At 41.0% G+C, this 13,450-nt stretch overlaps 1 protein-coding gene across 1 annotated transcript; it reads left to right on the forward strand.

Annotated features, from left to right (window-relative positions):
- Positions 1–6,761: 6,761 nt before the first annotated feature.
- Positions 6,762–12,557, forward strand: LOC119480709 (patched domain-containing protein 3-like). The gene is made up of 4 exons (XM_037757228.1): positions 6,762–7,472; positions 8,771–8,892; positions 10,460–10,605; positions 10,915–12,557. The coding sequence occupies exons 1-4, from the start codon at positions 6,762–6,764 to the stop codon at positions 12,480–12,482; spliced, it is 2,547 nt and encodes an 848-aa protein (XP_037613156.1). The 3' UTR covers positions 12,483–12,557.
- The last annotated feature ends 893 nt before the right edge of the window (positions 12,558–13,450 follow it).

Consider the following 13,450-nt stretch of genomic DNA (forward strand, 5'->3'; position numbering starts at 1 on the left):
AAAGTAGTAGGGCTGTCAAGGTTCGTTTTAACGCCACTAATTTCTTGCGATTTTTTAGGTTGTAGCGGGCTCAGTTTTTAAGCTAAAGTGAAGATACTGGCATCATATGAAAGTAGAATCCATTTCTTTTACCAAAGGACTCCATTCGTACCAACCATGTCATACTAGCTTGTCGAGAAGGAGGTTAAATAACGCTCCAAACTTTGGCGAGGAAAAACTTGCGTGACCTTTTTCAAAGGGGTCCCTTGACCTCTGACCTCCAGATATGTGAATGAAAATGGGTTCTGTGGGTACCCACGAGTCTCCCCTTTACAGACATGCCCACTTCTCATTCAGTCTATTTTTTTTTACTGTTTACTTACTTATTATACCTTTATTGTTGACTTGCTTATTTATTATAACTTTTTTTTATTTTTACTGATGCATCTTGTTGTTTGCACTGTCCCCCTTTGCTGCTGTAATTTGCCCGCTGTGGGACTAATAAAGGATTATCTCATCTTATCTTAGACTTTTTATTGTATTTTTGCAGTAACTTACAGGCAACACCATATTTATAGTATTAGAAAATGACACTAAAAACATTTATTTGTGTTCTTTGTTTAACTTTTTTATTTAAATATCCCCCCTAGCTCTGATGTAATTTTGTCTGTATTAATGACTTCTTTGTTTAAAGATAAGGTTAGGTTAACCAAATCTAAATATGCTAACGTTAAGCTACTGCCAGTGAAGGCAGTCAGCTCACAATGGAAAACTTTCCTCATTCCTCAGCAGCTCACTGACACTGGTGTGTCTGTGTTCAGTGGATGTTTTCACTCCAATGGGGGTGTTTATAGAAGACGGTCAATTTAGTTGACAGGAAAAACCAATATAATCAGCAATGATTAACTCTACTAACTAACTAACTACAGAAGTGTGTGAGAAATTAGTGCATCTACAGCAGCCCGTGTCGATTGTTTACTTGTCAGTATTTGTGTGAAAATGAGAGAGCAGTCTGTGGTTTGACGTGATCCATGAGCTCTGGTGTTATTGGGCTCGTGACAAACAGATAGAGAGACGGAGAACGGTGCTGAGGGACATCAAGATAAATTACAACTTGCTTTTTTTGAATCAGTGCAATATTTTACAATCACCCCTCTCTATACGTAAGTTTCCATGCTTACAGGATGACAGATAGCTGTTTTTTTTGCTATGCATGACTATATCACACAGAACATGCTCACATACTGGAGGCTTCTTTCTACCTTGTTCCTTCTGCCTTCCTCCCCTCTGTGTCTGTGCTTTGCTTCGCTGTGAGCATTGGCCTTATTAATCAAGCTGCTTGGCAGGTGAATGTGAGGAATGGGTGGGTAAAGTGTCTGAAGGGGGAGGAGGGTAGTGTGCAGGTGCATGTGTGTGTGTGTGTGTGTGTGTTGAAGGGAAAGAGAGAGCCAGCTGTTGCTCAGCACCTAGTGGCCCACGGCTGGGTGAGCAAGGATAATTGCAGGTACCAGCCTGTTCCCATCTCCTTAATGTGAACCTGTGGCATAATGGAAACTGCTCTTTCACAGTGGAGGGAAATAGATAGGAGAGAGGAGGAAATTAACGCATCGGAGGAGTTCGGAAAAGAAGATCCGGTGAAGCGGGTTGATTTGAGCTTCTGCTCCCCAGATCCCCGACTCTATAGTTTCTTTTCTCTCTGTTGAAATCCACAATGTAGTATTGAGATTTTGATAAACAGTATTTGGCATCACTTTGGTCTACAAATGTGGTCTTTTCAGGGTTACACTGTAAAAAGGAAAGCTTGAAATAGTTTGCTTTAATGTGATTTTTGCCTACTTTAATTTATTTAAAATGGGCTAAAATATACTCGTTTACAAGTAGTGTAGGTACACCAGTTTCGCCAACTACTTTCGCCGTTGTTGTCTTGGTTACAACAGGGTCTCCTACAACATTTTGAAGGGGTTTGCAGCCACCATCTGCGTAGTGCCAATACCCAAACAACCCAACATGTTTTCATCCCAACTAGTCACATATTGACGCTTTGTCAGACTCCTCTGCGTCACTTTTTGGTCGCAGTAAACACATCCTTAATGTAGTGAATTAAACAAAAACACTTGCTTAAAATTAAACAACAAAACCACAGTTAGGTTTAGGAAAAAACAACATGGTTGGGCTTAAAATTACTACATTTATACAGTGAAAATGTGACTTGACATTGTGAACATGGGACACGAACAGCGGTCTCCTGGATGAAAGCTGTGTTGTTGGACCCATCCACCTCCTCTCCTTCCCACCTAATGTGTCTCTTTCGCTCTTAAAACTATGTCACCACAGCACTTTCCCTGAGCGTTTACTGTTGCCACGGATGGGTCTACATTATAGTTAATGGAAAGCCCGGTGCATCACATAGATGCCTTGTGTGGCGGTATTGAACACTGACGGCCTTGACAAAGCGTCGGTATTTGACGCCCTGGGAGAGTGCCAGAAAAAAAATTATTATGTCCAACACATAGTATTCCAAATGCAGTATGCAGTATGCCATTGACCCTCAATCCTCTGTGCAGCAGATATATGAGCAAGAGGGTCAAAGTGCAAGGAGCAATGTTATGAGGAAGTAGTACGTCCCACTTGTATACTGCATGCAACAGTACGTACTTGTACTGACATGGAACGTAGCCCTTATTTTCTTCATCTTGCACTGGCTGCAAGGTGGAAACAATGGTTCGTACTCTGTTGGTACGATTGAGGTTCCTACCATATGTGAAATACTTTGTTAAACTTTTTTAATTGCACAATAATTTGTTTTGTAAGTGACTTTTCTAAATGTCCCCATTCAGAAAGTGAATTGGATCAAAGTGTCCTTAAAGAGCATCATTAGCGTTGGTTTCAGAGGAATTGTTCTGTCCCATGATGGTTTAAATAAAATCTATTTCAGAGGCTTTTTCCCCTCCTGCCAAGAATAAAACCCACAGGGGACACTGAGAATCTTTGTCCGTCTTGGCACCAAAAATCGTCACATTCATAAACGTTGGCATGAAATACTGGCACCAAACATTAGTTCTGAAGTGGAGGTAAAACACTCGCCCACCACTGCAAAGACCTGAGTTAAATTACTGGCAGCAGCGCCGCTGCCTTCGCCAATGTGCTTTGACAAGCACAACTGTGAGTATTTGAGTGGGAAGCCAGTGAGGGATCATATCCTGATCCAGCTCACATATTATCTTATATAAAGTCATAATGTAAAAGGGTTGAATATGCACATTGTGCATTGTACATTAAGCTAAAAATACCAGAGTAATGCTCAGTTAGTCGAAAAATGATTTACTTGCATTTGTACCTAATGTGTACTATTAAATAGACCTTCGTAGATGGTGTAACATTTGTTGCTGATGATATAAAATGTCATAGGGCTGCAGCTAACGATTATTTTTATTGTCGATTAATCTGTTGATAATTTTCTGCCATCTTGAGATTTTAATGACATTTGGAGCCAGAGTCTGTGCACCAATCGCGAGCCGAGCACGGCTGTCAGCAAGAGAGACTCACAGCTGCCAGTCATGACGTCTCGGCCCCTTTTTATAGCATCAAATAACTAATTAAAACCAAACTTATCAGAAAATGAACACTTGAACATACATCAGCTCGATAAGAACTACCTAAAATGACAAAAAACATCTTTGGGGAAAATTTATTTGACGTGTACTTTGACTTTTTAGTTTGTCCCATCCGCTAACATGGAGGGGCGGGATTTATGATCTATACTGCAGCCAGCCACCAGGGGGCGATCGAGATGTTTTGGCTTCACTTTTGGGGAGCTGTCACGTCTCCGTCTTTATATACAGTCTACGGTTTGACCCCTGTGAGTTGAATCTAAAAGTCGGAGAACAAAGTGACACGAAGCAGGGCTCAGTCAAAAAAAGCTCTTAAGTTTAATGAGCATATGTGAGTTTATATTACAAACTAGTTACATAAAGCGTGAGCGTAAGCATAGATAAGAAAGAGGCACCGGAGAAAGGAGGATAGTTCAACTTAAGTTCACCCAGATAAAGTCTGCCACAAATCTGAGGAGGTCGGAGTTTCTCAGCAAGGAATTAAACAAATTATTCATAACATAAAGTATATTTAATCTGTGAAACTGTAGAAGTTCCCGCACACAGGGTTTGTGACCTTGTGACCTTTCATAATGGCTTGAGGATGCTTGTTCTTCTAAAACAAGTAATCTGACCCGACACAGTAAAACAGTGTGTGCATGTCTTTATATGTGTGTCTTTTTATACTAACTGCATAGTGAAGTGTTTTCCTCCGTGATCGGTGGTTTCTTTCTGGAAGCAAGAGCCAAACAATCAGCCAACACATCTCAACATGGTGTTCACCCGAGGCTTCCCTGCTAATTACCTAAGACATTGATTCGCACCCCGACATACAGTACCTGTGTGAGGAAGAGGAGGAGAGAGCTAATGAAGGTGTCAACGGGAGCTTGCCACCAGAAGATGATTGTTATTGGATTGAACTCATTTGCATTTTGATGCACACTCGGGGCTGAACAATACCCGGCTCTGCTGTTAACAGTCTTTGATAAGCACACAGACGAAAAAAAGCAGTGATTCAATTCAAGGTGAACAAAATAACTGAAGGGTCCTGAAACAGATTACATTTAACTGATGCCTCCATCGGGCTCCTGCATGGCGACCGTCTGCCAGGATCTTCTCCTCGCTAGGATGAAGGAAAAGAGAATCCATTTCTCACTCACAGGATGAGAAATCAATGACCCCGAGATGGATCTGTGTGAAATGAGATGTGAGGCTCGTCTCGGAGGACTTGGCGGGGCTCAGATTGACAGCTGACTGACAGGGGTTAACTACTAGGGAAGGCGGATTGGCTCGGAGGTGTGAGACTGACCCTCTCGGACCCTGTGTTGAGGGCAGGGTGGATACATGTAGGCCGGATGTTGCTGGATTCCCAAGACATCCCTGTAATTGACCGTCTGCTGAGCCCAAGACTCCTTATTGCTACGCCTGTCAAACTCTCCGTTCTTGTACGGCACACAGTTCGGTGGCAAATACCGCTCAAAATGTTTAGTATTTGTTGAAACAATAGAGTGATGCAGGAATGAGTCCTAAAACATGGAAATGAGTTAGCATTTTAGCACTTTCTGTTCCCTAGTCTTTGGGTTTTTTGAATGGGTTTTTAGTTGCGAATAACAAGGTCTGTGGTTAACACAAGCTTAAAGGGGACATATCATGCTCATTTTCAGATTCATGTTTGTATGTGGGGTTTTCTATTAGAACATGTTTACATGCTTTAGTGTTCAAAAAACATATTATTTTCTCAAACTGTCTGTCTGAACATACCTGTATTCATGCTCTGTCTGAAACGCTCCGTTTTAGCGCATTTCAACAGAATGGCAATGGAATTGCGTTGCTAGGAAACAGCTTGGCTCCATGTTTACATCCTGTCAGCTGATGTCATTCACATACACTGCAACAAGAAGTAAACTGGGACACATTTAGTGTGTTTACGTTTAAAAACGTGAAATGGTCTAAATATTGTAGATTTGTGACATCACAAATGGACAGAAATCCTAACGGCTTGTTTCAAATGCACAGTTTCTGAATACGGGCTGTGTGTATTTCTCCGTACATTGAGCGCTTTGATAGTTTAACAGTATTTATATACTGTATCACTTAAACCTGCTTTAGAATATAATAGAAATGAAAATCTCACTTTTTACAATATGGGACCTTTAAGAGATTTTAAAGTTTTGTTCTAGGACATAAAATACGTTGGTAAATACCTCACTAGTGAATTTTGAAGTGGCCTGATGTTAAGGCATCATTTGCCCATTACAGAGAGGGGATACATTCTGTGGCAACCCGTAACTCTGAAACTACCTCGCGGTTTATGCCAGTCAAGTTGCAGTTTATATCTGTCCAAAATGTCATCAATTCACCATCTGTGTGAAATCGTCATAATTAGCATGTGAATTCTTGAGTTACGGACAAAAATGTTTGCACCAGATCTAATACAATCCAGGCGTTCCTGAGATATCGCGTTCACTAAAATGGGACAGAGGTTAGTCTCACAATGACCTTGACCTTTGACCACCAAAATCAAATCAGTTCATCCTTGATTCCAAGTGGATGTTTGTGCCAAATTTGCTCCAGGCCTTTGTGAGATATTGCGTTCCTAATTCCAGGAAGATCCAGCTCTTATTGTGGAGGACTTGAATAGAAACACTTATATATTTACAGTTGCTGCCAGCTACAATTCACAGAGTTGAACTTTAATCCTCAACATGTGAAACACAGGTTGACAATATTTTTTATTATCTTGTTTTCATATCAGTAATCATGCATAGTTGTATTCTTTTAAGTATAACACCAATGAAAAAATGAACTCTGATTTAGTTATATAGTTACTCAGTTATGGCAAGCCCGGGAATGCTTGTGTCGTAAAGTAATAAAATGCGACACCTTTGCCCGTGATTTTCTGTAAGTCACACTTTTGTCTGGGAACTCTTATCATTTTCTCAGTTTGGATAAGAGCTGACTTGTCTTTTCCTCTTGCATCATTTTACAGCTTACGGAGAAGCACGAGACTACCAGTAATACTTTCCCTATTTCTTTTTTTCTCCTTCCTGGTATAAGATCAAGCCTTTATTGGTCAAAGAGACTTCCTCCGACCTTCCAAAGATAGGTGTGTAAATAACGCTACAATCTGCACAGCCTTTAAAAGGAATGTAATTCCTCCACATGTGAGCTACCTGTCCTGTAACTGTGAAGATGGGCTGCAGACGCACAGACTGCCTGGCAAAGCCTCTGTCGGGCCTTTTTGAAAAACTTGGCTCACTCGTAGGCTCCTATCCTTTATACTTTTTTGTGATTCCTCTCGTAGTCTCAGCGGCGCTCAGCGGAGGCTTCACTTTTCTCAAAGACAGGGAGGACAACGACTTTGAGCGTCAGTTCACACCCAGCAAAGGACCCTCGAAGGCGACGAGAGCTTTCGTCAGGGAGAACTTCCCCTACAATGACTCCATGTTTTCAGAGGACAGGTTGTACGATAAGGGCATCTTTGCATCACTCATCGCTGTATCGACTAATAACTCAAACATACTAACAAGTCCAGCCTTTGAAGACATCATCAGACTCAACAATAAGATCCTTAATATCACTGTGCACAACGGGAGCCTGGGATTCAACGACTTGTGTGCAAAAGCCAACGGAGAATGTGTCTCAAACGTCCTCCTGGAAATCATTAACTCCGATGAAACCAGCATCATCTTCCCCGTACACACGCACAGATCCAGTCCGGTGTTCCTGGGCTCGGTGCTCGGCGGGGTTATCACAGACGCCAACAGCTCAGTCATAAGTGCTCAGGCTGTAAAACTCTTCTACTACTTAGATAACAAGGAAAGCGCAGCTGACGCCTCAAAATTATGGCTGAGAGGATTTAAAAAGCTCTTATCAGATGAGACGGACAGCAAACACATTGACGTACGTATCACACTGCTACTGATTTTGCATTTTCATTCTTACATAGCATTTCTTTCGTTGTTCTCTCTGAAAAGCTATCTGCCATATTCTTGAATTTGCCATGGCTTTGTGTGTTAAATTTTAGCCTGTCTTTGTTTTAACTAAGATGTAACAATGATTATTTAATTAAGCACTGGACAACTACAGCTCCCATGAGGCTTTGACAGTGTACCAATTGAGCATGTTTCAGCTTTTCAGTGAGAATAAGACCATATTTTTGGCAACAATTTGGTTGTGAAGTGGTATATTTTCCTATTTTTTTTGAGAATATCTGGCTTTAGATTCTTATGCAAAGATTTTATTATGCCTCCGCACCGGCGACAGTCATGGCCGGAGACACTGTAAGGTCTGTCTGTCAGTCCGTCCCATTCTTGTGAATATCTCAGGAACGCCTTGAGGGAATTTCTTCCAATTTGGCAGAAACATCCACTTGGACTCAACGATGAACTGATTCGAATTTGGCGCTCAAAGGTCAAAGGTCAAGGTGACTGTGACCTCACGTCTGTCCCACTCTCTTAGAAAGCTTGAGGGAATTCCTTCAAATTTGCAAATTTGGCACAAATGTCCTCTTGTGGATGAACTGATTTTGGTGGTCAAAGGTCACTGTGACCTCACAAAAAAACGACTTTGGCCATAACTCAACAATTCATATGCTAATTATGACAATTCACACAACTGTCTTAACAGGATAAAATGATGAAGTTGCACAGACATGGATGTAAACTGCAACTGCCTGGTGTGAATTTGGCGTAACTAAGTGATTTTGTTGCCTCAACCTAACTGTGGCCGTTACCGTAGTTTTGTTGCGTGGCATAAAAATGACACACAAAAAGAGGCGTACAAATGACACGCAAAAAGGCTAAAATGCGTTCTCACGACACGCGTAATGTCTTTGTAATGTCATGCTATTTACACGCCTTCCCATGAGATTGAGTTGGAATTGTAGCATGTCACTAACAGAAGTAGATGAAGGATTTTTTTGTCTCATAGCGGAAAACATAACGATGTTAAAATAAGTACTGTTAATGTGCAATAAAATAGATTCATTTTCCAAACATATTAGTTAACATCCTGTCTTCTCCAACTGTATCTTTACACTTCCTGTTCAGATGATGTGTTTGGCAACGTAGCAGAATCACTGCTTTGTTCTGAAATCCAAGCTGGGCTGTCACTCTGGTGTTATTGCTGTCTTGACATCCGTGTGTAAACACCGTTTTCTGACTTCATGTTGGTGTCTCTCTCTCTCTGCTGTACTCTAGGTGTCTTACTACACCTCCAAATCCAGGCAGGAGGAGATTGACAGTCACACCACAGATGGCTTCCCTTTATTCCTCATCACTTATGCCTGTGCTATCACCTTCTCGGTGATATCCTGCCTGAGGTAAGAAGTGATCAGTGACTGTCACGCAGTGAGCGATTTCCTGACTGCGGGCCAAGTCCGGGACACAGAGAGCTGTTGTTTATCAAAGTGACTGATACAAGAAAGCAACATGCAGGTTACATGTAGTGATCATAACAATGTCAGCATTGCTGTTTCCAAAGCAGAGTTATTGCAATTTAAGAATGTTTCATTTTTACTTAAAGGGATAGTTTGGGTTTTCTGAAGTGGGATTGTATGAGGTACTTATCCATAGTCAGTGTATTACCTACAGTAGATGACGGTCGACACACCCCCAGTTTGGAGAAGCAGACAAGAGTACCAGCACGGGAGTAAAGCAACGTACTGCTGTGGATGGGGGCAGCAGCAAAACGTATTTCAGACACCTAGAAGAAAGGCCCACCTAAAAAAAAATCAATATCAGTTTAAGTGTAAGCTATAATTAGAATATTTTCACCACTTTATGTTGCTGTCAGACAGCCCTTTCCGACAAGAAACTGAAGCCGTTTTATCCTTCTATGCTCTCTCCAAAGCCACCAGACTCTATTGAAAAAAAAAATAATTTTACCTCACAGAACACGTGAGTTGCTGGTCTGCCTCGATCGGTTAGTGTTTTTGTGCTATTGTGTGACTTTGTTGAATCTGAACTAATCAAAGTCGAGATAGAGAAGGCAGCATAACACCATCTTTTCACCCTGGTGTTATGTTTTTTTTAAAACTCGTTTTTAGTTTTACTCAGTGTGCAACCTGCGGGTCTGAAAAGTGAAGCCAATGTTTGAAGTGCCTTAAACTTGCATTCTTTCTAATAGCCAGCAGGGGGTGACTCCTCTGGTTGCAAAAAGAAGTCAGATTGTATAGAAGTCTATGAGAAAATGAGCCTACTTCTCACTTGATTTATTACCTCAGTAAACATTGTAAACATGAGTTTATGGTCTCAATCACTAGTTTCAAGTCTTCTTCAATACAGCATGATGTTCATTTAGTAAATTATGGTCCCATTTAGAGTCAAATAGACCATAAAGCAGGGGATGCTTTAGGGCGTGGCTACCTTGTGATTGACAGGTTGCTGCCACGGCGTTGTCCGGTCTGGGAGTTGTCCGTGTTTCCTTCTTAGAACTTCAACCCTTTCACAGTGTGTTTTCAGCTCATGAAAGTTAATTATAACATTTTAGTCACTTAAACGGTCCGACAGCATTTGGTTGCACTTACTCTAGCTCCACCCTCTCGTGTCGCTTCTGGTTGCAAAAAAACAAGATGGCGAAGGCCAAAATTCTGAACTCAAGTTTCAAAACAAGTCAACAAACCAATGGTTGACATCAGGGTGACTATGCCCACTTCTTATATACGGCTTTATGGCTTTACTGTTTTTTAAAGTTTCTCACTAAATATGTCAATTTTAGTACTTATGGCTAAAAACATGCAAGTGTGATGCCAATAAGCAGGATTATTCTGAGGCGGCTCAGGTTGAAGTTGTCAAGATAAAGTGTAGAATAATGGACCTTGCTTACTGTTTACTTTATGAGATGCATGATTTTGATTGCTACACCAACGATCTCTACCTCCTTGACAGATTGGACAATGTGAGGAACAAGGTGTGGGTGGCCGTTTTCGGCGTCCTCTCCTCGGGCCTGGCTGTTCTCTCCTCTTTTGGCTTGCTGCTTTACATCGGAGTGCCATTTGTTATTACGGTCGCAAACTCTCCTTTTCTGATACTCGGTGAGGAAAAAGCTCCCTCGTCCTTTTTTGTTCCAGACTGTAGTTTTAGGATATAGTACAACATCCATCAAGTAATATACAGCATTTACATAAAAGTGACTGAATGTAAAGAATATCTATATGGTGTTTTGCAGAGCATTAAATTTAACCGCTTCATATATTTTAAGTAGATCAGTTCATCATGTTTTATAAGCATTTTATGTTTTACAGTAAAAATCTAGTAAAATGTTTAAAATCTCACAAATGGAAATAATCAAACAAAGTGTCAGTATCTCAAAACTGTTATTAATTTTACTATTATTTTTCCAGGAATCGGTCTGAACAACATGTTCATAATGGTGTCCGACTGGCAGCACACCAACGTGAAAGACCCGGTGTCGAAGCGCATGGCTCACTCCTACAAAGACGCCATCATGTCCATCACCATCACCGCCCTGACCGACCTCTTCAAGTTCTCCATCGGCGTCACGTCAGACTTCCCGTCAGTGCAGTCCTTCTGCCTCTACACCAGCGCCTCCATCGTGTTTTCTTACATCTACACAATCACCTTCTTCGGAGCCTTTCTGGCTCTAAACGGGAGGCGAGAAGCCGGCAACAGGCACTGGCTGACCTGCGCGAAAATACCATCAGACGACAGTGCTCATCATTCTGAGATATATAACATCTGCTGTGTGGGAGGCGGATATAATGAGAACACCGGAGCAGAGAAAAAACAACCGGCGAGTAATTTCTTTAAAGATTACTACGGCCCTTTTCTGATCAAACCGTGTGTCAAAGGAGTTGTAATCTTCCTTTATGTGTTATATTTAGCTGCAGGTATTTTTGGTTGTACACACGTGCAACAGGGGATAGAGCTCTATGATCTGGCAGCTGATAACTCCCACGTTACCAGATTCAATACGAAGGATAGACAGTATTTTTCTGATTACGGTCCATCTGTGATGCTTATTATGGATGGGGAATACCCATATTGGGTTAAACCCATGAGGAACCAACTTCAGTGGTGCATAGAGGACTTAAAAAAGCTCCAGTATGTAGATGGGGATGTCTATACATCCTGGCTGGATGCTTACATGTCATACGGACAAGAAAGAAATTTAAACCTTGATTATAAACATGTTTTTATCAAGAATCTGCCTCACTTTTTAGATTTATTTCCATTTTTCAAGCAAGACGTGAACCTCACTGGGAATGGCGTCTATGCGTCGCGGTTCTTCATTCAGACTGTCGATATCGCCAACGCCAGCATGGAAATTAAAATGCTTACCGGTCTTAAAACCGTCGCAGCCAGATGCAGACCATCTTTATTAGTCTATAACCACATGTTCATCTTCTACGACCAGTACGACGTAGTGGTTAAGAGCACGATTAAAAACGTTGGCGTGATCACAGCCGTGATGCTGGTCGTCTCTCTCCTGCTGATTCCAGACCCGCTCTGCTCATTATGGGTGACTATTTCCATTGGTTCAGTGACTGCGGGGGTAACTGGTTTCATGGCACTTTGGGACGTCAGCCTCGACTCCATATCCATGATAATTTTCACCGTCTGCATCGGTTTCACCGTCGATTTCTCAGCTCACGTGTCTTACGCATTCGCCACCAGCAAGAGAGCGAGTCCCGACGACAAGGCCGTGGACGCTCTCTCCAGTCTAGGCTACCCCATCGTCCAAGGGGCCCTGTCCACCATTTTAGGGGTGATAGTGTTGGCTATGTCTGAGTTTCACATATTCAGAACCTTTTTTAAGATCTTCTTTCTCGTCATGTTTATCGGGATGCTTCACGGACTCATTTTCATCCCAGTAATTCTGACGCTGACAACGTGCAGATCAAGTAAAGACGAAAGTAAAGACGAGAGTTTGAAAAGCACCAAACTATGACCACATATACCATATTTACATGCAGATCCTATATAAAAATGTATTCCAAAACAGGTAAGGGATATTGTACGGGGGTTTCTTTCACATATTCGCTTATTACACGGCTTCTTACTTAGGAAATCAATAATTTGACACAAAACCGGTCTGACAGAGTCAAAGATCAGAACTGCTCCCACAGCAACGTTCTGCTATAAATAAATAACAGACCGTAGAAGTCAGTTTAAATCATTTGTTAAATGAACAGTGTGTAACATTTAGGAGGATTTATTGACAGAAATAGAATATAATATTAAATAATATAAAGTATTATATTATTCATGTTTTCACGGAAGAAGTTTCAGTTGGTTGCAATCTGCAACCTCACCACCAGATGCCGCCAAATCGTACACACTGCACCTTTAAAGCAAAATGTTTCCAGTTTTTGAATGTTGTTTTAAAAAGAATCTGGATGTATGTATCCTTTAAATGAAAAAGAACCTTTCTAATTCAGTGATATTTCCCCCAACATATTTATGGAAGACCATGTATAAGTTAAGGTGTATTATATTTTCTAAGTTATTCATTTTGTTGTCTTTTTCTTAACTTAATGGTCGTTTAGATGAAGATTTTCAATGATTTTGTACATAGCTATCTTTGTATTCAATGCTATATAATGTAACCATAGTTGATCAAACTTTAGGTTTAAATAACCATAAATTCCACTGGAGGTGTTCACTATTTTACCATTTTATATATGACAATAAAGTCTTCTGTTTCTTATTGAATTGTTTGCGTACTTTGTACTGTTGCATAGAAGCTGACATTAAAAAAACAGCTGTTCCAACACACTCATTCCAGCAATACTTAAACTTTACACTTTATTACCATCATTAAATACATACAGGTACATACTGTACCTGAAATTTGACCTCTGCATTTAATCCCTTGTGAAACTTGTGTATCGCTCAAGGACACTTTAACATGCAGAC

This window comes from Sebastes umbrosus, chromosome 21 (assembly GCF_015220745.1).
Source record: "Sebastes umbrosus isolate fSebUmb1 chromosome 21, fSebUmb1.pri, whole genome shotgun sequence".
Taxonomy (NCBI): domain Eukaryota; kingdom Metazoa; phylum Chordata; class Actinopteri; order Perciformes; family Sebastidae; genus Sebastes; species Sebastes umbrosus.

What these genes read in the sequence shown, in the direction of transcription:
- LOC119480709 (XM_037757228.1), top strand. Translation starts at nt 6,762, where the DNA reads ATGGGCTGCAGACGCACAGACTGCCTGGCAAAGCCTCTGTCGGGCCTT. An exon ending in TCGGTGATATCCTGCCTGAG is followed by an intron (nt 8,893 to 10,459) that starts GTAAGAAGTGAT and finishes CCTCCTTGACAG; the next exon opens with ATTGGACAATGTGAGGAACA. An exon ending in CTCTCCTTTTCTGATACTCG is followed by an intron (nt 10,606 to 10,914) that starts GTGAGGAAAAAG and finishes TTATTTTTCCAG; the next exon opens with GAATCGGTCTGAACAACATG.